The sequence below is a fragment of the Ictidomys tridecemlineatus genome, chromosome 5 (genome assembly GCF_052094955.1).
Source record: "Ictidomys tridecemlineatus isolate mIctTri1 chromosome 5, mIctTri1.hap1, whole genome shotgun sequence".
NCBI lineage: Eukaryota > Metazoa > Chordata > Mammalia > Rodentia > Sciuridae > Ictidomys > Ictidomys tridecemlineatus.
In genome coordinates this window covers 44,755,665-44,779,135 of record NC_135481.1, presented here as the reverse complement: position 1 = coordinate 44,779,135, position 23,471 = coordinate 44,755,665, and the positions used below count along the sequence as shown (strand labels likewise).

General features: G+C 43.4%; 1 protein-coding gene across 2 annotated transcripts in view; it reads right to left on the bottom strand.

Moving 5' to 3' along the window:
- The window catches only part of Scg5 (secretogranin V), a 55,279-nt gene extending 31,808 nt beyond the window's left edge, over positions 1 to 23,471 (bottom strand). For both annotated transcript variants that reach the window (XM_005337133.4, XM_013363694.4), the window contains exons 1-2: positions 23,344 to 23,471; positions 21,699 to 21,931 (exon numbers count right to left, since the gene is read on the bottom strand). In XM_005337133.4, coding sequence (XP_005337190.1) covers positions 21,699 to 21,924 — 226 coding nt within the window. In that variant the 5' untranslated portion in view covers positions 21,925 to 21,931; positions 23,344 to 23,471. The remainder of the gene's footprint in view (positions 1 to 21,698; positions 21,932 to 23,343) is intronic.

Below are 23,471 nucleotides of genomic sequence, written 5' to 3'. Positions count from 1 at the left end.
ACCAACAGCTGGTGTGTGACATTCAGTGAAGAGTTTTACCTCTGGGGCCTCTACTATTTTCTCTACTATGAAATAAGGCAGGGAAACAAGACACCTCTTTAAACACTCATCTTGTCCCTTGATAATTTGTGCAGCACGTCACATCTCACATCCACTCTCTCTGGATGTGCACAGTGTCTCAGGAACTGGCAAGCTTCAAACAAATTAAGTATTCTTTCTACTATACTGCATTGAGATATTTGCCAGCAGAATGGCAAATAACACTGACGTCATCGGTTTTGATGGCCTTCAAATATGCACTGTTGTCATGCTCAGTCAAAGATGTTGATCTGACATGAATCAGCATTGCAGCCTGCACAAGAGGTGCTGGATTTGAAGCTGCTGCAGATACAACCAGTAGACAGAGAAAGGCCACTTTCTTCTTCTCATGCCTCCATTCAAAACCAGGTTTCCTTTTCTTCACTATTTGATTCCTACTGCTGACAGCCAAGCAATCTCAAAATCACCAGAGGAGCACGGGCACACACACAGTCCTAAGCAAACCTCACTGCCCAGAATTACCAAATTTGAATTCTTGGAGAGATCTGGGCAAGGAAACTTTCATTTTAAAAGTTTACCAGCTGATTCTGATGACCTGTTAGGTGGGAAAAATCATTATTGTAGGTAGATTTTTCTGTCCTAACAGCCTGGAAATGCTGTATCACTTGAAATAACCTGCTTAGCTACCCTCATGCCTCCTGCCACAAAATCAGGCTGGGGTAGTATGGGCTAAGGCAAGTAGTAACAGTCAGGCAACAGCCCTGTCATAAAAGACTACCTATTATATGATTCACTTTATATGAAATGTTAATTCACAGACACAGAAAGATTAGAGATTGAGGGGGAAGAGAAAAAAGAGGGTATAGAAGGGGGGATGGCTAAGGGGATGTGGTTTCTTTTTGAGGTGATAAAAATGTTCTAAAATTGGTTGTTGTTGTGTGAATATACTAAAATCCAGGAGATTGTATTCTTAAGAAGGGTGAATTGTATAATATGTAAATTATACCCATAAAGTTATCATTATAATTTCTTTTAAAAACAAAAAGCCCATGGGGGGGCTGGGGATGTGGCTCAAGCGGTAGCGTCCTCGCCTGGCATGCGTGTGGCCCGGTTTCGATCCTCAGCACCACATACAAACAAAGATGTTGTGTCCGCCAAATACTAAAAAATAAATATTAAAAAAATTCTCTCTCTCTCTCTCTCTCTCTCTCTCTCTCTCTCTCTCTCTCTCTCTCTCTCTTTAAAAAAAAAAAAAAAAAAGCCCATGGGGCTGGGGTTGTGGCTCAGAGATAGAGCGCTTGCCTAGTATGCCTGAGGCACTGGGTTTGATCCTCAGCACTACGTAAAAATAAAATAAAGGTACTGTGTCCATCCACAACTAAAAAATAAATGCCCTTAATCTTCCTTTCCCTCTCCACACATACCCACAGGTGAACCATATCAACTCACGATCACTGCCAGATTAATTACAAATGCCCAACCAGTGAATGTCCTAGGTGTGTGAATGGCACTCACCACCTCTCTCATGACCACACTCCAGTAATTTCTTCCTGCGCAAGAAATCAAATCATCCCGGGTCGATGGTGCCACCTGGTGGCCACCGCAGGAAATTCCAGGCAGATCCCCCTGCACTACCCGCTCTGGGGCCATTTGTGGACCTCACACACAAGCCATTCCTCACTTTCGATTTCAGTCAGGTTATCTCTAGCTAGGTAGTCTCCAACTTATACAGAATTCCCTTGCATCTTGTCTCCTGTGTCTTGCCCCAAATCATCTACTGCTGCTAAAACACTTAAATAACTTCAGTTATAATTCTGCATGTGAAAATGCAAAAGTAGAAAGTCTTAAATGGGTTAGGTACAATCAAACCTAATAAAGAATTGTGCATCTTGTTCACAGTGGAATGTGATGGACATCATTATCCAAAGTATATGTGTGAAGACTCGAATTGGGTGTCAACATACTTTATATATAAACAGATTTATGGAAAAATTGTGGTATATATAAACAGAGATATGAAAAATTGTGTAATAATAATTGTAATGCAAAAAAACCCCACAAAGTACATGTATAAAGGCATGAATTGGCGTGAACATACTCTATATACAAAGATATGAAAAACTGTACTCTATATGTGTAATAAGAGTTGTAATGCATTCCGCTGTCGTGTATTTAAAAAAATAAAATAAAATCAATAAAACTAAAAGAAAACCCAAATACTTGAGAATAAGTAAAGCAAATATCTATGTAATAGAACGAAAAACGCTCTGTTTTGTTGGTAATCAAATAAAAACAAATTTAAACAATTTGCCTATCAAACTAAAATTTTTTTAACCATTCATACATAACAAATTAGACAAGCTGCCCATGAACAGAGAGAGCAGCTACACTGGTTCAACATTTACAGAGTGCAATTTGATGGTAGGTAGGAAATGGAGGCTTTTCATGGAAATATATATCTTAGAGGATTTATTTAGCTAGAGTCTACATAAAGGTTTATGTGCAGATATGGTCACTGAAGCAATGTTTATGATGGAGGTAAACTGGAAAATATCTAAATATCCAAATATTTGGGGAATACTGAAGTAAACCATGATACACACCTGTAATGGGATATAATGCAGTTGATAAAAATAATGACATTGATTTGTTATGATACATGAAAGGGTCTTGCTATAATATTAAGTATAAAATGCAGAGAAAAGTATTTACAGAATAAACCTTAAAGTTACATATATACAAAGAGGAAAAAAAGAAAAACTGAATGTATGCACAGAAAAAGAGACTAGATGGTGGCGAGGATGTGGGAAAAAAGACACACTCATACACTGCTGGTGAGACTGCAAATTGGTATAACCAATATGAAAAGAAGTACGGAGATTCCTTGGAAATGGAACTTGGAATGGAACCACCATTTGACCCAGCTATCCCACTCCTTGATCTATACCCAAAGGACTTAAAAACAGCATACTACAGTGATGCAGCCACATCAATGTTTATAGCAGCACAATTCACAATAACTAAACTGTGGAACCAAACTAGATGCCCTTCAGTAGATAAATGGATAAAGAAACTATGGTATACATACACAATGGAATATTACTCAGCATTAAAAGAAAATAAAATCACGGCATTTGCAGGAAAATGGGTGGAGTTGGAGGACCTCATGCTAAGTGAAGTTAGCCAATCCCAAAAAAACAAAATGCTGAATGTTTTCTCTGAAATGTGGATGCTGATCCATAATGGGGGCTGGGGAGCGCATGGGAGGAATGGAGGAATTTTAGATAGGGCAAAGGGAAGGGAGGGGAAGGGCATGGGAATAGAAAAGATGGTGGAATGAGAAGGACATCATTACCCTAAGTACATGTATGAAGACACAAATGGTGTGACTCTACTTAGTGTACAACCGGAGACAGGAAAAAATGTGCTCTATACATGCACTATGAATTGAAATACATTATACTGTCATGTATAACAAATAAATAAATAAATAAAAAGAAAAAGAGACTAGAATAAAACAAAACCAAATGTTGAAAGAAGGTAGGTAGTAAGATTATAAATGCTCTTTATTTTTTTCCTAAATGGTTCATAATGGCTTTTATTACTTTCATCATTGGAAAAAAATTAAACAACTAAACCATAGTGTCCTTAAAGCTACCCAAAATGTCCTTAGAAAGTACAATGACAATAAATAAATAAATAAATAAATAAATAAATAAATAAATAAATCCCTCAGATCCATGGTTTTTAACAGAAAATGATTTGACCCACAGAGGATATTAGACAATATCTGGAGACATTTTTGGTATCCAAATTTGTAGGGAGGATAGAGGCCAGGAATGCAGCCCCATTCAGCAGAGAAGTTTCCAGCCCAAATATCAAAAGTGCTGAGAGTGTAAACCTTACATGATTTGGAATCCAGATTCCAAGTCTGTTAGGTCTCCAATCTGGGCATGTTGCTCACCTACTCTAAACTTCAAATTTCCCTTGTAAAATTGAATCATCCACATAGTATTTCTGAGGATAAAATAATAACCTATTAGGTGTCTGGCATATCAGTTCCCTTCTTGTAGAACACCATTACTCAATTTTGTGTGCCCTTTTCTAGGTACTATAGTATTTGTATCCTTTTCATTATATCTCAATTATCCATTTCAAACATAATGTTGAACATTGGTGAGCTTTGAGGTGCTCCCCCCCAGATTCTATAGTTTCCATAGCGGATTGATAGAATGAGGAAAGAAACTCTTGGTCCTACAATATGAATCACTAAAACGTCATGGAGGCATATTCTAAGTACTAGTGTGATATAAGTGAAAAGCTGATCTGCTTAATGAGGTCTGCCCTGTGGGTGACAGGCTGCTGCGTGGAAAGCTTCTGAGAGGGGTGCAAAGTACCAGGGTAGGTGTCACATGTACCTCTCTCATCATCCACCAAAGCTCCACACCAGTGATCTGGGCTTATCCAGGCATCTGGATTACTAGCATTTTCCCTCCACTGAATGAGCTCTATTTATAGATCTGCTCCTAGACATAACAAATGGCCCAGAAAGAGCGGAACCTGAAACCCAAAAGACCCTCATTCTTACTGCTGCTTCTCCATCAGAGTGGGCGCTTCCTGAAAGAGCAGCAGGACTTCCTGTCCGTTGCCTCTTAGCCCCTGGGGCTGCACAGGAGAGAGGCTGAGGGACATTCACACATGCCCCTGAGCCCTCACCAAGGGCCATAGAGGTGATCTGCCCCTACCTGGAGCATGAACACACTGAGGCAGGGTCAGGAGAAGGCCTGGTTGGGAAGGCAGGCTGCAGGAGGGGGCACAGGCATTGAGAACTCACTCCTCTAAGCTGGCGAGCTAGGAGTGAGCTGACCACTCCCTGCCTGCAGGCACGTCTTGCCTGTCTGAGGTCCAGACCCCCAGGCACCAAAACTCTGCCTGTAAAAAAGGCCAGAGGCACTTAACAGACTCCAGTGTGTTGTATACAGACCTAGTTAAATGAGAGCCGGCTGCCAAAAAACGATTGACTGACCACGTATGAAAAAAAAAAATCCTAAAAATCCTTCCAAATTAGTATGATGGATCCTATACTGTCAGAATGACCGCCCCTTTTCCCCTTCCTTTGGAAGCATTTCCAGACAATAGCACCTGCATTGTTGCCATGTTTTTACACACTTCAGTGACCAAGGACTATTCAGAGTCTGGACAAACTCAGAAAATGGTCCCTCCCGACATCTGTTGAAGGATAAAGAAAGTCAAGAAAGCTGCAGAGGGAGAAGAGAACCTCTGGTTCCATTCAGGAGATGACAGGCGAGGGTGCTTGGAAGCTCACAGCAAAGGAGTCCCTCCCTGCAGGCCCACCCGTCCCCACTGTGTGGGTGGAAGGCGTTAGTCACTCACATTTTATCCAAACCATGCGGGGCTTGTTGACACAGGCCTGCTGTGCTGTGTACAGAAAAATGGCATCAGGAAGGTCCCCTGGGCCTGGGCCTCACTTTAGGCCAGCAGCCTGGACTGGCTGTTCCTGCAGCCACAATCTCTGCATCATGCAAAGGAAACTTGGAGAGGCTAAAGGGCCAAATGACAGGGAGTGCCACGAGCTCCCTCCTGGAAGGGCCATTGCAACAGTCACTTCAGCCACTGGGTGTCACTCTGTCATGGCCAAGTCAAGGCCAGTGGGAAAATTCTCTTCCCTCTGCAAGACAAACCACCCAATTCTGGGAACTGAAGATACTCCAAAGTGCAGTGAGAGGTCTGTATCTGACCCTCTAGGAACTTAGGATCCAATGGGTCCAGGTGAAGCCATCTGGAAAAGGTGCAGCCCCTGGAGGAAAGATCCATCTTACAGATCATTTGGCATGTGCTGAGGAAGAGACAGAAATGCTGAGTGGTTGAGGAAATACCCACCTTCTCCATCCCCTGAAATCCCAGTGGTGTTGATGCTGTCCATGCACATACTCAACCAATACCAAAACAAAGAGCCAATCTCCCTCCCACCCAATGCCATTACCACACCATTGACAGTGTGCCCAGAATTGGGGCAGACCTTTTATCTGCAAGGAAAGGTGCTAAGGAGCAGATAGACTACAGGAGGCAGGAGCTTCCCTGGGTGAGCTTGAGCCCTGCGTGATACCAAACATGTGACCCTGTCCCCACAGGTGCTTACATAGAGCAACTTGATGACAGCCTAGTATGTGTCCAGCCTTCCCAACTGCCCCCAACCCAAATCACTCTGTATGCAACACATACTAATTTAAAAGTATGTTTCTATTCACTTCTTCCTGCCTAAACCCATGACCCAGTGCCCATGACCTGCATCCTGCCTGCCCCTCAAAGGAAGGCCAGCTCAAGTATGGCTGACAGGTAACATCTTCTCTGGGACATAACTCTTTCAGTGGTGATTGTGTGATCCACACAGCAGGCTCCCAGCTTTCATCCTAATATGTTGCAGATAAACATTCTAACTTTTGTGTCCCTTTTCCCTACTTAGTGTTCAAGTTCCTTAACCCAGGGCTGCAAGTCACAATAAGAGATGATGGTTGGCAATCTGGAAAACAGTATGGAGATTCCTTAGAGAACTTGGAATGGAACCACCATTTGACCCAGCTATCCCACTCCTCGGTGCATACCTAAAGAACTTAAAAACAGCATACTACAGGGACACAGCCACATCAATGTTTATAGCAGCTCAATTCATAAAAGCTGAACTGTAGAACCAACCTAGATGCCCTTCAACAGATGAAGGGATAAAGAAACTGTGGCATACATACACAATGGAATATTACTCAGCATTAAAAGAGAATAAAGTCATGGCATTTGCAGGTAAATGGATGGAGTTGGAGAATATGATGATAAGTGAAGTAAGTCAACCCCAAAAAACCAAATGCCAAATGTTCTCTGTGGTTAGTGGAAGCTGATCCATAATGGACGGGGGGGGGGGGCAGCATGGGAGAAATGGAGAAACTTTGGATAGGGTAAAGGGGAGGGAGGGGAAGGAAGGGGGCATGGGGGTAAGAAGGATGATGGAATGAGATGGACATCATTACCCTAAGTACATGTATGAAGACACCAATGGTGTGACTACTTCGTGTACAACCAGAGAAATGAAAAATTGTGTTCTATATGTGTACTATGAATCAAAATACATTGTGCTGTTATATATAACTAATTAGAACAAATAAATTAATTAATTAAAAAAAGAGAGAGAGAGATGATGGTCGGGCCCACTACTCCCCTTTGCTGTCCACTGGATACCAGTTTGTGTTACACCGGCTCAGCCCCCCGGGGCCCACTAGAGCGAGGTGCATGTGAGAATGTATTTCATCATTACTGACCATTCTTGTGTGTTTCGTCATTCTTCTACTTCTGGCTGTCTCTGAACTGAAGTACCACGGAAAATGTGGCCAGGGAATGGAATGCAAAGAGAAAACCAGTTTAATTCTGCTCCAGTCCTGATTTTCTATCAAAAGCTTGATTCTCTGGTCAGAGTAAAACCTTCACTAAAAGGTTAAAAGAAGTTTGTTTCAGTCAACAACTAGAGGAAGAAAAGTTTATTTCTCTGAGAGTTTCAGCGACTCAGTCCATGGTCAGCCAACTCCAGAGCTCTGGACTTGAGTTGAGGCACAAGGTTGCATGGTGAAGGAAAGCAGCTCAGGACAATGCAACAGGAAGCAGAAAAAGGCTCAATATATACCCCAAAGGCACAGCCCAAGTGACCCACCTCTTCCAGCCACACTCTCCCGCCTACAGTTACCACATAGTTAATCCTTATCAGTCGATTAAACCAACGATGAGGTCACACCTCTCATAATCTAATCATTTCACCTCTGAACCTTCTAGCATTGTGTCACACGTGAGCTTTTGGGGGACGCTTTGTATCTAAACCTTAACAAAGACAATGCCTGATTCTTACTTACTTTACAAAAGTCCTATGAAACTAAATCGGATCTGCGTTTATTGGTTTTGAGCCACATGAAGGAGACAGTTTCTGGCACATAATAGGCACCGGATAATTACTTGCCAAGTGAATACAAGAGGAAATGTATTAGACTATATTTTGATAAGATGTTTGGTTAAGGGAAGTTTAAGCTGGCAGAGATGCCCACCCTTGGATGATCTGCTCTCACACCCAGGAGCAAGCATGTAACACATCTGCTCACCTTCCTTAACTGCCACTCTTATGTCCACAAGAATATGCTTCATTATTGGCTTGGTGTCTGGTTAAACTGTCTTCTTGACATTAAAGCAAGAAATGGAAGAGAGCAAGTGTAAGTAAGGAAAGGTTGCTGTTTCCACAAGTCCTGGGGAAGCTCCCGCTTTCTCTCCAGTCCCACACCCCTAACTCCTAGGGTTAACCCCAAGAGGGAGCAAAGTGCTTCATAAGGCCAAGGGGATGCTGATTCCTCCAAAGTTTACTGTGCAGCTATTGGGGATGGTTTTCCCAGCCATGCTTAGAAGGACACGGAGAGCAGAAAACCTAAGATGGAAAGGCATGACTATCTTTCAACCCTGAAGCATATACAAGTGGAAATAAACATGGTGGATGAGGGTGATGCTTTGTGTGTTTAACAGTTAATGTTTTCCAAAATGCCTCCATAATGTATGTTATTTAATTTGGCTGCTCCATCAGCCCTGTGCAACAACCTGAACAACTTGTCTCCATTATTGGATTGGGAAACTGAACGTCGTAGGAGTGGAGGCTCTGTGCTGTACAGCTGGTCTGAGCCAGGACTAAAAGCCCTGTGCCTCCTGTTTCCGGGCTTCGCCTGCTGGCTCTGTGAAACAGCCTCCCCTCCTCTCCCACCCTCAGGCCACATGCCCCTTCCTCTATGAAAATCACATGGCACACCATGGCCAAAAGTGCACACTCAGTTTTAACTGCTATGCCAAACTGTGGTCTGCTAAACCCTTCCAGACTGCTTCAATAAGGTTCTTTATGAACTGCGGTGCCCAAGGTATTTGCGCCAATTTGTTCCAAGAGGGTAGTTTGTCAGAACATTCACTTCCTGAAGCTTCGTGTCCCTGAAATACCATCCACCCAAATTCACATGTGGTTTACCACGACTCCCAGCATCATTACAGCTTCTCAGCTAAATATCGAGGGTTACACCAGTCTGCGGGAATAGGAGACAGCTGGTTGGAGAGGTGCATTCCAACCCAACACGGCTGGCTTACCAACTAACTCGTAAAGCTCAAGCAATTGTGGGCAACTTTAAATCTTTATAAGGGTTATATCCAATAAGGCTAAACACAGGAAAGTATTTTTGCAAACCATAGAATATTTTGTAAAATTGAGTTACCACTATCCCATTTCCTCCATGTGCATGATCTACTTTGTCAATTACCTGTGGAAAATCGTTCCCTGCAGCTTGCCTGGTGACTCAGCATGCTTCTTGTTGGCTCACTCTTTTTGGAGATGCCATGTCTCAGGTGACGTGATGCAGGGTCTGAGGTTCTGGGCTTTGGACAGATATGCCTGGGAGGACAAGTGCCAGGAGCTAATTTGCCATGAGGAACTGAGAAACCTCCTGGGGATGGCTCATACCAAAGGAAAGAGGACCTCAGGTCTGCCAACCCTGAAGGCAATGAAGCAGTCAACGGGACGGAAGGGACTTTTAGTCCTAGGATGCCCAATGCTTAGATGCATCTCCATGTCCAACCTCCCATGTGAACCCTATGGAAAGTGGGAAGGGAAAGAGGGGTTAGGAAAAAGTAAGACCGTGTTTCTCCAAAACCTAACTAGGATTTAGGAACGTGAGGTACACTGCCTTGGTTCACGTGGACTACTATAACAAAATACCCTAAACTGGGCGATGAGTTTTGGATGTTGTTTGTGCTCTAAAGATTGGTATATTGGGAGCTTGGTTCTCAGAGTGACAGTGTTGGAAGGTGGGACCTTCAAGAGGTAGGGCTAGTGGGAAGTCCTTAGGTCAACTGAGGTTGTATTCCTAGAAGGGATGGTGGGATCCCAGTCTCTGGTTTCCTGTCTGGTAATGTGATCTCCTCTTCAAACATATGCTGCCCACATAAAGCTAAAAAGGATTTTTACCAGAGCAGAGCCAACGCCAGCATAAATCACCAAAACTGTGAGCTAACTAAACTTCTTTTCCTTATAAAGTTATCCTGCCTCAGGTATTCTGTTATAGTAATACAGAATGGACTAATACACTCAGTGATTTATAAACAACAGAAAATTATCACTCATAATTCTAGAGGATCTGGGAAGTCCAAGATCAAGTGCCAGCAGTTTGTATGGAGAGGGCTTATTCCTCATAGATAATACTTTCTATGTGTTTTCACATGATGGAAAGGGGTAAACAAGTCCCCTTGGACCTCTTTAATAAGAGTTCTAATCCACTCATGAGGGTGGAGCCCTAATGACTTAATCATGACCCAAAGTCCCCACCCCTTAATATTACTGTATTGGGGAATGGTATCAACATATGGATTTAAGGAAACACAAGCATTTAGACCACAGGACACACAGAAGAAATCTCCTTCTGTTCTCCCATTGCCACCACACTAAAGACCCTGAGGCTACAACAGCTCAGTGGCATCCACCAGCTTTCCTGGGAGACAGTGACAGCTAGAGAACATGGCGGTAGCCAAGATGAAGGGGAAAGGGGGAAGAAATGGGGAAATGGATTGGCCCCTTTCTAATCCATTTCATTATACTTGAATGGGTGGCAATGAAGCACGATCAATCCACTATCCCCAGGATCCAGCATGAGGGATCTTCTACACTCACCAGATACTTATGGTACTTTGCAAGGATCGAGGTCCTAAGTGAATGAGTGTGAGAAAAGCCATTGAATGTGGGTTTATTGCTGTTAACATGTCCCACATGTACTTACAGCTTGTGAGGACTGGATCATCTTGACTGGAAGAGTACTAGTCTTATTTGCTGACATCTCAGAGGTCAACATTGTTTCAAAGGAGCAGCCATAACAAGGTTATTTCAAAATATACTCTATTTTCTGCCTGGCCCTGTGTAGGCCCTGCAGATACAAGCAGGTGTGTCTCCATGGTGTCTGTTCTTACAGGTCTTACCATCTAGGGAGGAAGGCAAGCAATTCCTCCTAGACGCTGATTCACAGTCTCTAGTCAACAAACACAAAGAACTGTGCATAATGAGCTCAGGAGTGAAGAACATCCTTAAAAATAAACCCACTTCACAGTCTGGTCTAAATTCAGCCCTGTCTGCCTCTGTATCTATGCTCTAGTAGGCAATGAAGCAGCACGGCCTTCTGGACAGAGGACAAGAATGCCCAGGTGTGGCTGAGACTCTGGACTCAAAGACAAATAGGAGCTGTGCTCTGAACTGAAGGCTCATGTCTTCTCCATTTACATGTCAAAGCCTAATTCCCCATGTGATGGTAATGACAAAGGCCCACAGAGCTCTCCACCACGTTTGCTGTGTGAGGACATTGCGAGAAGACTGACATCTACAAACCAGGAAGCAGACCTTGCCAGACACCAAATCTACCAGCACCTTGATCTTGGACTCTCCAGCCTCCAGGAATAAATCTTTGCTGTTTAAGCCACCCAGGCTATGGCATTTTTGTTATGATACCCCAAAAGACCAAGACAAGCAGTGTCCAAGGTAAGTCACTTCTCTGAGCATCTTTGTCCACATTGGTTACCTAGGGCAAGAAATACTTACTTGCCTTTCTTGCATGTCTCAAGGAAGTGACCAGGGAAGAGAGGAGCAAGTATGACACTCTGCGCAAAGACAACTGGAGATCCAAAATCTCTGAGGGGTCACCAAAAGGATAGCTCTGTCTCTGGGTGGATTATCATATTTTTTTTTCAAAAATAGCAGCTTGATGACAACTGCATTACTTGATTTTATGACTTCTTGTCCAAGTTCTAGTGCCCAGTTCTCAGCCAAGATGAGATGTTTGGGGTTGTGCTCCTGGAAGGGATTGTGGGATCCCAGTTTCTGAGATGTTTCAATGAAGCTAATTTCATAGATGATTAATTTTATATCAAGATTGTGAGAAAAGCAGATTATCCACGATCATGCCAATGGCCTCAACCAATCAGTTAGAGGTCTTAAGAGAAGACTGAGGTTTACTGAAGTACAAGGAATTCTACCCACAGACTCTTTGGACTCAAGATGATCAGCTCTATCAGGAGTCCTCAGCCAGCCTACCATGAAAACTTTCAGTTTGCAAGGAAAAGCGATTTAGGAGACTTATCATATTTCGTTTTCGTATTCTTATTTTAACTGAGCAGGTAGCTGGAGATAGTATGGAGTATTTGCAAACTCCTGAGGCCAGTACCTCCAAATTCCTCTAGGTTCCACCGTACTCTTCCCTTTTTTCCTCCCTGGATGAAGAACCTGAGATCCAGGATGCCCCTTTGCTCCAGTCTCGTCCCCTCCCACCTCCTCAGAGGCCTGCTCTTCATCCCACATCTTCAGCTCTGCCTGTCCGCTGGGTCTTGGCAATTAGCACTCAAACAAGTTCGAACCTCTCATATCCTCACTCAATGACCTTAATAAAGACCTTCTTCAGCTCCACATCACCTGTCCCCCAATCCTTCTTGTGGGAAGCCATTCTCTCACGTGATTGGGCCCCTCCCTGATTGGGTGTGAGGCGTTCTGGCCAAACTGTGTCGGAGCTATCCCTACCCTCTCCAGGTGCGAGAGCCTGTCCATGTGGGGGTGTGACTGACCACTGATCCTGAGACCAATCACTGACCCTGACCTTGGAATGCTGCCCCTCTCGACCTTCATTGGTTGGAATTTTCCCCTGAATTTCTTGTTCCCCAATAAAAGCCCACTCCCTGGTGTGCTCGCTCTCTCTCTCCTGCTAGCCCTGAGTAAGCCTTGCTGCCCCACCGGGTGGTTCGAGGTGAGAGCCAGAGAGGTGAGAGCCGTCTCAGACCTGGTCGTAGAAAAAGGTAATTGAGTCTGTGTGTTTTATTTTGATCTCACTGGTTAACTTCTATGCCACGAACCTCTTTAATGAAACCAACGTGCTGGTCGCCTGGTGGACCTTCCACCATGACCTGACATTCTGGAAACACATCTTTACATTGTATCACCTTCCGTTTTTCCCATCATCACTTCAACCCACTGCACTGGGATTTCGGCCCATGAGTCCACAGAACTGGTTCTGTCCAAAGCCCCCAGCAGCTTCTGTGTTGCCACACGTGAAGAATACTTCACACCCAGTGGTCTTGTTGCACATGACCTTGCAGCTGATTTTGACAACGGTGACCACTGCCCCTTCTTGGGACACTCTTTCCTGGTCTTCTGTAAATTTCATCTTTGTAGTTGTTTTTCTTCTTGGCCCATCTCCTTCAGCTTCCTTTGTGATTCCTCTTTGCCTACTTGGCTATTAGGTTTTGAGCTCTCTGCGCCCTCTTCTTGGGTTCTCTGTTCTTCTTGACACTCACCTAGGGCAACCTACAGCATCAGCCACCAACATGGGATGACTCTAAACATCTCTCCCTTCACTCCTGAGGTATACACATCTAAGTACCTGGATACCTGGAAGCACTTTACACACACATAAAAATAACTCATCATTTTCATCTCCCCTATTCTGCTCCCGCCATTTAACAACAACTTTGGAATTTCTTATTTTTAGCCATGTAATTGCTCAACCCCAAAAAAATGAAAATTGCCTAGGATTTAAGTTCAGCATGGGCTCCAGGAAACCCCAAAGGACATGGGTCAAGCTGGAGGTCCCTGACTACCCAAAGACATCCTGCAAACCTGATGTTCTCATTGGTTCCCCAGGATGGGGATAACCTAGGAACAGATTTTAGTCAAGATATCTGGGTCTAGAGTCAGCCCCAGTCCTTCCTCCAACTGCAGAGACAGACAGACACACTAGGCAGAAAGGAAGTGAGGCTCCTGTGAATTTAAAAAAAAAAAAATCATGGATAATACATATAATATTTTATATATACATTAGTTGTACATGGACACAATACCTTTTTTGGTTTACTTATTTTTATGTGGTGCTGAGGCTCAAACTCAGTGCCTCACAAGTTCAAGGCAAGCGCTCTGCCACTGAGCCACAACCCCAGCCCTCTGCAGTTTTGTTCACATCTCCCTGCCCACCAACCTTTGAATAGGAAGCAACTGTTGCCACCCTGTGACAGAGTATAGGTACTGCAGCTCCTCTACCAAGGACAAAGCATGCCTCAGTACTTATCCACCTCTTCAAATAGACTCTCTCCACTTGATACTTATTAAGAAAAATAATCTCAGTTCTCCTTATTTAGAAATATTAAATAATTAAGGGTCCCCAAGTTAGTGTTATAAGAAAAAAATTTGGGTATTTTTATGTTTGGTAATAGAGGTTTAACATTATTTGAAACCATCAGATGCTAATATTCATGAATTTGTATCTTAGTGGTTCAATATCTGATGTTATCAAAATGCTAGTTATCTGCCGGGCACGGTGGTGCACACCTATAATTCCAGCTGCTTGGGAGACTGAGGCAAGTTTTAAAGCGAGCTTCAACAACTTAGTGAGGCACTAAGCAAATCAGTGAGACCCTGATTTCAAATAAAATACTTACAAAGGGCAGGGGATGTGGCTCACTGGCTAAGCAGCCCTGGGTTCAATCCCCAGTACCAAAACAAACAAACAAAAAACTAGATATCTGGTATCCTAGAATATAGAGAAAATGAAGATCAATTTTTTTTTTAATCTGAGGCTGTTGATATTTTGAAAACTAAAGCACCTTTTCCTGATTTGATTCATCCAAGTCCAATATCAGTGTCAGCTATCAAAGTCAGTTTGGACTCCCAAGAGCCCCTACCTCTAGAAAACAACTCTCTGATCAGTCACTTGGAGAGCTGATAGCTTTACCTGTTTCTTGGGATAGAATAACAACTGTAGCTCTTTACTTTGTTGTGGGGACCATGGAGCAACCTTGAGCTTAGGGGAGATGGACACTACTGAAGTACCAGGTGCACTGGAGCACATCTAAACTGTACTGCTAACGGATGAGCCATCAAAAATAAGATTGGGGTACTGGGGTTGTGGCTCAGTGGTGGAGCACTTGCCTCGCACATGTGAGGCCCTGGGTTCAATCCTCGGCACCACATATAAATAAACAAATGGAGTAGAGGTGTTATGTCTATCTATAACTAAAAATATTTTGAGAAAAAAAATAAGAGTCGGGCAGGCCATTAAAGATTTAAAACATGCTGTTGCTAATCCACAGAGAGGAGGCAAGCCTGTAATTAGTTACTATCAGCTCCCACTGCCTGCTTGTGAGAGAGAGGTCTGGAAGCCTCATTTTATACATGGGAAAACATAAGTCTCAGAGAAGCCGCAAGACCACACTCATCTAGTAAACAGTAGGGCCACAACTCAAACTCACTTGTCCTTGCCATCAGAGAGCATGCTCTTTTCTTTATGTAACACCAAGTGGGTCACTGTTCAATGGTCCTAGTTTTGTGCTTTTGTCTTGGGACAAGAATTTATACATTTAAATGATGTTCCTTACCCAGCTGTTGCTAAAGATTCATGAAGAAATAAAAAATAGCCCCAGTCCTCTCTGCCTACTTTTGGCTAATGTTTCTGCCCCACTGAACACTGAGCCCCATTAACTACCTGCAGGCAAACAACCAGGTTTCAGGATTCCCCCGAGAATATACTTCTGGCCTAGTAGGCCCTCTGCTGGTTTAGTTCCAGAACTGCAAAAAATCCTGTTTCTCCACAGGTGCCTGTACAAAGGGTATTGCGGTGGCCAAAGTCCACAGTCACAGTCAATTCCAGGCAGACACACACTGTTGCTGAGCTCCTGACAAGAACTTCTATTAGATTTTTAAAAAACAGAATAGAAATGAGAAAATGTCTTGACAGATCTAGGTATCAAATAGAAGTTACATATGTACTACGGCCAGATCAACTTCTTTTTCTTTACTATCATCTACTCATTCCTCCATAGTTACAAAGTGCCTAATCTGTGCCTGAGCATAAAGCAGTGAATAAAAGAGTCACAGCCTGGAGGAGCTTACAAATTCAATGGGGAGAGAGACAATAAGCAAGAAAACAAACATTCATTATAAATGATTTTTTTCAAAAGGCTATAGAGCTTTAAAAAACAAAAGGCCACCGTGGTAGAGTGGAGGCCTATGCAGATTCAGAAGTCAGGCAGGCCTCTCTTAGGAGGTGACATAGAGACACAGGAGGACACAATATACAGAGTGGGAAGAACAACTTGTGCCATGGGCAGACTGAGCCAGGCCAGGGTGAGAGGAGCAGAGTACGGGTAAGGGTATGCGGGAGATGCAGACACTTGCAATTCATGGCATGAAGGGTTATTGGGGCACAGTGGGAATCCGCTGACAGAACTGTAATCATAGGGATGACATGGATCTCATTTAAACTCTTCATTTCCTTGGAGAGCCAGAGGAGAGAAATCAAGAGTAGAAGGAGGAAGACCAGTTAGAAGGCAATTTCTGAAATCCATGCCAGGCATAATGGTATCTTGGGACAAGGTGTCCAGAGTAGAGCTAGAAAGAAGAGCATAGGCATATTACAGATGTATCTTATAAGCAAAATGAAGTAAATTGCTTATAATTTGGGTGTGACATGTGAAGGAGAACATCAAGGATTACTCTAGGTTTTTAGCTTACATATATGGCTATATAGTGGCACCATTTGTTAAAAAAATATTGATATAAACAAATTGGGGAAAGTGGTGGATAGAGAAATTAAGATCAAGACACAGAAATTTAGCATTTCATCTAATCCTGTAAGAAAGAAGCTTGGGCTAAAAATACAGAGGTTGGCTCATCAGAAAAGAAACAGATTTATAGTCAAGAGAATGAATGAGATCTAGAGAACTGAGAGTAAGCCAGTGGGCCCAGCCCTGAGCCCTGGAGGACTGAACATTTAAAGACTGAATTAGAAAAGTGGGAGAAACCTGCAAATGAAATAAAAACATGACTACTGTGGTCCCCTGGTATGAGTGGAGGATTGGTTCTAGGATTCCCCCCCATAACATGATAATAAAATCTGCAGATGTCAAGTGCCTTATATACAATGGCATATAACCTACACACATCCTCCTGCAGACTTCAAATCACCTCTTGATTACTTACAAAATCTAACACATTGTAAATTACACATAAATAGTTGTTATATTGCACTGTTTATGGAATAATGACAAGGAAAAGGTTATATATAGTTAGTACAGGCACAATTTCTTTTCTGAATACTTCCAATCTGTGTTTTAATCCACAGGTGCAGAACCCACAGGTAAAGAGGGCTTACTGTAAGGGGAAAGGGGAAAGCTCAGAGCCAAAGTGTGCCATCTGGACATACGTCGACATCTTGGCACCAAAATTAAGAAGGAAAATTTTAAGAAGATTTTAAAGAAGGTGTGCTGAATACTTCTAGGAGGTTGAGGAGGATAGAGACAGAGTGTGGGTGAATTTAGGATGAAAGTTGCTGACCTTGACATAAATAGTCTAAAGTTATCTCAAAATTAATATGGGCAAAAATGATCTTCCCTTGAAAACTTATTCCTCTTTTAGATCCTCAGGTCCTCAGGTGGTGTCATCCTTGACTCTTCTTTTTCTTTTAGCCTCTACCTCCAACTCACCAGCAAATCCTCTTGGCACTAACTTTAAAATATATTCATAATCTGACCATATATCAGCATGTCTATAGCTATTATGTTAGTCAGCTTTCAGCTGCTGTAACAAAATACCTGAGAAAAAGGTACTCCTTTAAAGGAGTAAAAATTTATTTTGGCTCATGATTTCAGAGGTCTTAGTCCATGGGCAGCTGGCTCCATGGTTTCTGGACCTGTGGTGAAGCAAAATTTTATGGCAGAAAGATATGACAGAGCAAAGATGCTTACCTCATGACAGTCAGAAACAGAAAGAGCACACACCTGAGGCTGGGAACAAAATATCCCCTTCAGAGACATCCCCCCATTGACCTACTTCCTGTAACTAGTCCACACGTCCTAAAGGTACAGGCACAAGGTTCCACCACCTCCCAATAGCACCACCAGCCAGGGATCAAGTCTTCAACACAGGATCCTTTGGGGGACAATCCAGATGCAAACTATCACAGCTATCATGCTAGTGTGTCTCTCCTCCGCATCACTACAATAGCCTCCTAACTAATCTCCCCAATTCTATTCATCACTCCTTACCAGCATATCTTCAACAGGATGATCCTTTTAAAAGATAGGCAGGCCACAGCACTCTGGCCAAAGCAGGCAATGGCTTCTGATATATACTCAAAGGAAAAGCCAAAGTCTTCACAGGACTATAAGGCCTTATGCATTCTGTCTCCATACTTCCAACCTCCCCGCTCCCCTTCCTGCCATCACCCCAATATCCTCTCTTTCTCCTCTCCTTGAGTCTTTGGGGTTTTGCTACACCAGCCTCCTTGTTCCCAACTTGGGGCTTCCGCTCTGGCTGCTCTCTGTACCTGAGATGCCATCCTCCTTCCGCATAGCACACAGCCCACTCACGACTCGGTCAGGTTTCTGCTAACTTACTCAGCGAGGAGTCCCCAACCCTTATTCTGTTCCTGCCATCTCCTTCCTCTGCCTTATATTTTACAATACTTAAAGCCACTCCCCGTATTCTACACCGTATTTGGATATTTAAAGACCAAGGTTATTTCCCGGTCCTGCTGCTTTGAGATTCATGTTTATTTCCTTAATATCTCAAATAGTGCCTGGCACTCAATTATTTGTCGATTGGGTGAATGAGTGGTGAACTACAATGGACCAGGAGAGACAGACGAAAGGGTGTGGAAGACAGTCCATATTACTATTAGAAGGAATTAGCATAAGTGAGTCTCTGGGCAGAGGCAGTGCACATCAACAGATGAGTGGAAGCACAGCACGGCTACACTCGCATGGCTTAGACAATCAAACCAACAGATTAAACCACCCAACAAATGAAATGCCATGGTCCAGGACTGGGAAAAACTCAGGCTTCCTATTTTATTTCTTTTCTCCTCATTGTCTCTGGACTATTTTCTTTCTGCTACTTTTCATCCAAGATGTAATGGACAGAATTCTAAGATGATCCTCAAGATTCCTACCCACCGATTCCTGCATAATTCTCTGCCTTTGAGTATGGAGGAAACTCTAGATATAATAGAACAGTACTCCCTTGTATTATGTCCAAAATGATAAGCCAGAGGCTATGGCACACGTCTGTAATCCTAGTGACTCAGGAGGCTGAGGCAGGAAGATCACAAGTTCAAGGCCAGCCTCAACAACTTAATGAGACTCTGTCCCAAAATTAAAAATAAAATGGGGCTGCAGAAGTGACTCAGTGGTTAAGGGCACCTGGTTCAATCTCCAGTACAAAAAAAAAAAAAAAGATAGGATAGACACCCCCATGATTATATAACATTGCCATTATCAGATTGGAAGGATGTGCTGGCTTTGAAGAGGTAGCCACCATATTGTGAGAGGGAGTGTAGCTTATGGCCTGAGAGGGACTTCTAAGGTCTGGAAGGGGTCATCACCCAGAGCTGGTAAGGAAAAGGGAACCTCAGTCCTACAATGAAAGGAAGTGAATTCTGCCAATACCTTAATGAGCTTAGAGAAGAAGATCAGCTCCAGCCGAGATTGTGTCTCTGGTCAACACCTAATTTAAACCTGGTGAGAGTCTGAGTAGAGGATGACACTGACCTATGCTGACTCCTGACCAGTGGGAACAGTGAGATAACAAGGGTATAGTGTTAAGCTGCCAACCTTGTGGGAACGTGTTACACAGCAATAGAGAACTGAAACGCAGGTCCATGTTCGCCCCTTAGACAGGCACCAGCCGGGAGACCTGAGATTGCTGTGACAGCACATTACAACAAGGGAATAAGAGTGATAATGGAAATAGTCTTAATTCTGAATTGTCCCAATCACATGTTTATATCTCTATGCCCTCTCGCTGCAGTTTCCTAAGAAGTTCAAACCCCAGGACAAATGTTGCTTCTTCAAAGAAACGTCCCCTTGTGACTACCTCCACCCTCCCCTGAGCAGTACTCCTATTCTTTGCTTGCACAACAGTGGGTTTGTACATCTGCTAAAACTTTTTGCGAAGATACATCATAGTAACATTTCCTATGTCCTCCCCCTGCCTCATCCAAACTCTTCTCTGGGAAGAGCTGCTCCAGGCTCCCACATAGTGCCTGGCAGAGAGCAGGTGCTAAACAGGTGGATAAAAGGAGGCTCTGGATGAACACAGGCTCTGTGCCCAGGGTGGATGGCTGTTTCTTCTCCAGCACAGCTGATCAGGCCTCGGGTGTTAATGGAAACTTGGAGGGCCTTCTCCATGACAACAGCTGGGTGACTAACCAGGTGCTTCCTGTGCTAGAGGGGCAGATATTTACTCTCAGAGGGCTGGTCTGAAATGAAAGGTGTGTTGGAAGCAACACGTGACTGGTGCTGACAAAGATTCAGATTTTCCCCAAAGGGGAGGGCTGGCAGCCCTGTCCTGATTCAAGATACATGCTAGGTTTGCAAGCATATGGATTCAAATTATTTGTGTTAATGCACTTCTGAAACCAAATGTCAATCTAAATGCACAACAATCTCACAGAGTTCTTTTTTACTCAGTGGCTTAAAATGAGGGGCATTCACAGTATTGACAGACCCTGGAGCAGACAGCATTGTTTGGACATCACAGACTCAGGAAAGATGAAGTATATTCAATTCATTGGGTATAGTGTTTGTTGGGTATGTGTTTTAAGAAAACTCAAAGAGACTTTTTCTTTAGGATCCACTCCTATGGGTAAGAATCTTTTTATAAATAAATCATTAAACCACACACAAATGAAACACAAACCTTTCTAGTAAGTTTTACAACCACATTGCCATAAACTTACAAATATTTAGGAGGGAAATGGTCTTGCTACTCTGAAACAATTTAATTATTCTTAATTTATTATTCAATAAAATTGTTATATTTTTAATTTTTATTTTGTTTTGTTTTGGTAGCAGGGATTGAACCCAAGGGCACTGAGCTACACCCTCCAGCCCTTTTTTATATTTTTATTTAGAGATAGGGTCTCACTGAGTTGCTTAGGGACTCAGTAAGTTGCTGAGGCTAATCTTGAACTCGAAATCTTCCAGCCTTGGCCTCCGGAGCTGCTGGGATTACTGGCAAGGTGCCACTGTGCCCAGCTAAAAAACTTTTGACATAGTTAAATTCTTAATGTAAGTACTTCTTGGCTCCTCTTGTGTATACTGGAGTCATCTTAAGAACCAAATCAGATCATATAGGTGCTGTTTGAGAACCTTTTACAAATACTGCCTGGCATTGACTCAAAGAGGAAGGTTTCTGGGGACACAATTTTCCGAAGTTCATCAGGAAGGTAAAACGTGAAGTCTGGAGCCTAAGCTTTGTTTAGGGATACCACTGAAGTGCGCCCCTTCATCCATTAAATATTAGCTGAACAACTATTATGTAGCAGACTTGGTGCTAGGAGCTAGGGCTACAGCTGTGAATTAGATATAAAAGGTCCCTACTGGCATAGGATTTATATTCTCACATGGGTATGTGTATATATATATATGTGTGTGTGTGTGTGTGTGTGTGTGTGTGTGTGTGTGTAAAATGTGCAGATAGGAAGAAAAGGAAAACAGAAAGTCCCAAAACGATACTACTTATTTAAATTGCAAATAGTCATATTCCGTCAGAAAACAGTAAATACCTTCAATGCTCTGTGGGCCCACAAGGTTCATGGCCTGATGAGCTGGGTACTCCACCCGTGGTCGGGCAATGCCCAATTGCTCCATCACACCATGGAGCAGCCTCTGGATATCTGTTTCTGAGACCCTGTCAGGGGTCCGTGGGCTATAAGCAAATGCTGGAGTCCAATCGAATGCCAACCAAAACAGCAGGCCAGATAGAATGGTAGACACCATCCTGGAGACCATTTTTAACCTGCAGAAAGAACAAATTTCCATCTGTTGCCTTGTCTGTCAATTGTTATAACACAGCTGTGGCAAGGACCACACAGAACCAGACTACAGTGAGAAATCCCCAGAGCTTTGCTTTTGTCTTAAGTGTCCATGCAAGGCAAGACATCGCTATGGGGAGGAAATAAAGAAAGAAAACAGTCTAAAGTATGCAATTCCCTCTGATCTTGCATTCTTGAGAAAGCTAGGCTGGGATGACAGTTCTCACCCATATCATTATGCTCCTTGCAACTCCTTAAAAGTCTTACTTTACCTCTAACTCCACTACTCTTTCCCTAACTTACTAAAACAAAAACTTCCTCCAATTTTGAGAGAGGGTAACATCTTGAGTTTTTTCAGTCTCAAGAAAGAAAAGTCTAACGACAAGGAGTTAGGAAGATACAAACAACAAAGGAGCACAGAAAGTTTACAAGTGGTAGCAGCATATTTTAACTTTGCAAATGATCAATACATTTGAGATTGTGAGGGGGATGAAAGTACACACGGTTCAGGCCCTATCTTGCAGTCTGATGGGGAACATGAAGCATGCTGGGTGACCTTGGGAAGTACTTCAGCTTTCTCTTCTGCAGAAGGGTGATAATAATGATGTTCCTTATGAGACTGTTGTGAAGATAATCACGTAAAAACATGTCAAAGGGTTTGAAATACTGCCAGGCACAGAGTGCACCCTATTGCCATTATGATGTTGGTAACGTTGGCGTATAACTGTGCAGGTGATGACTTGGGGAGGCCGTAGTGAGGAGAAAAGACCAAGGAGAGAGTCAACCTGCCTACAGGTTGGTGTCTATGGATATGCCTGCAAAACAACAGCATAATATTCATACAGCTTCCCCTGGAGCTGCTTAACCTGTTTAGGATGCAGGCTTTGGGCAGCGGTCAAGCACACCTCCTTTTGAACATTCTACTGGGGGTCGGGGGATCAGAATAGTACAAGGAGGCAAAGCCACGTATTTTCTTTCCTGAAACTGAAGCGTTCATTCCGTCCTTATTTTTTTTTTCCTATAAAGAAAGGGCTTTTTCTAGTCATCGCTAGATATGAAACCTTGCTCTTCAAAGAGCTGAGAACAGTTTTTCGTTGCAATAGTACACTGTGCAATTATGATGAAAAGGCCGGAGGCCTCTCCATCCTTCTCCATCTTTCCCTTATTGGCTCCGAATGCAGCGTATTTGTTTCCTTCCCACCCCAACGCGGTTCTGATTTGATGGACAATCTCCTCCTTCCTCGCGGACCTCCTTTACCCCTTATTCATAGCCAACCCCCGATCCCCACCACCACCCCGCATCCTTTGACCCCAACCCTCCCCACTCCCAGCCCCGAGGGAATTGCATATTTCAGTGGGCGTCAGGAGACCCCCGCCGGGTCAGGGTGGAACTCACCAGGGCAGCTGGGGTACCTAGCGCGGCCTGGGCCTCGGTCCGGGTCTGGCCTGAGCAAGCGAGCTGGATAGCTCCTGCGTCACGCCCTCCGCATCTTAGCTCCGCCCTGACCCCTCCTCCAGCAGGTG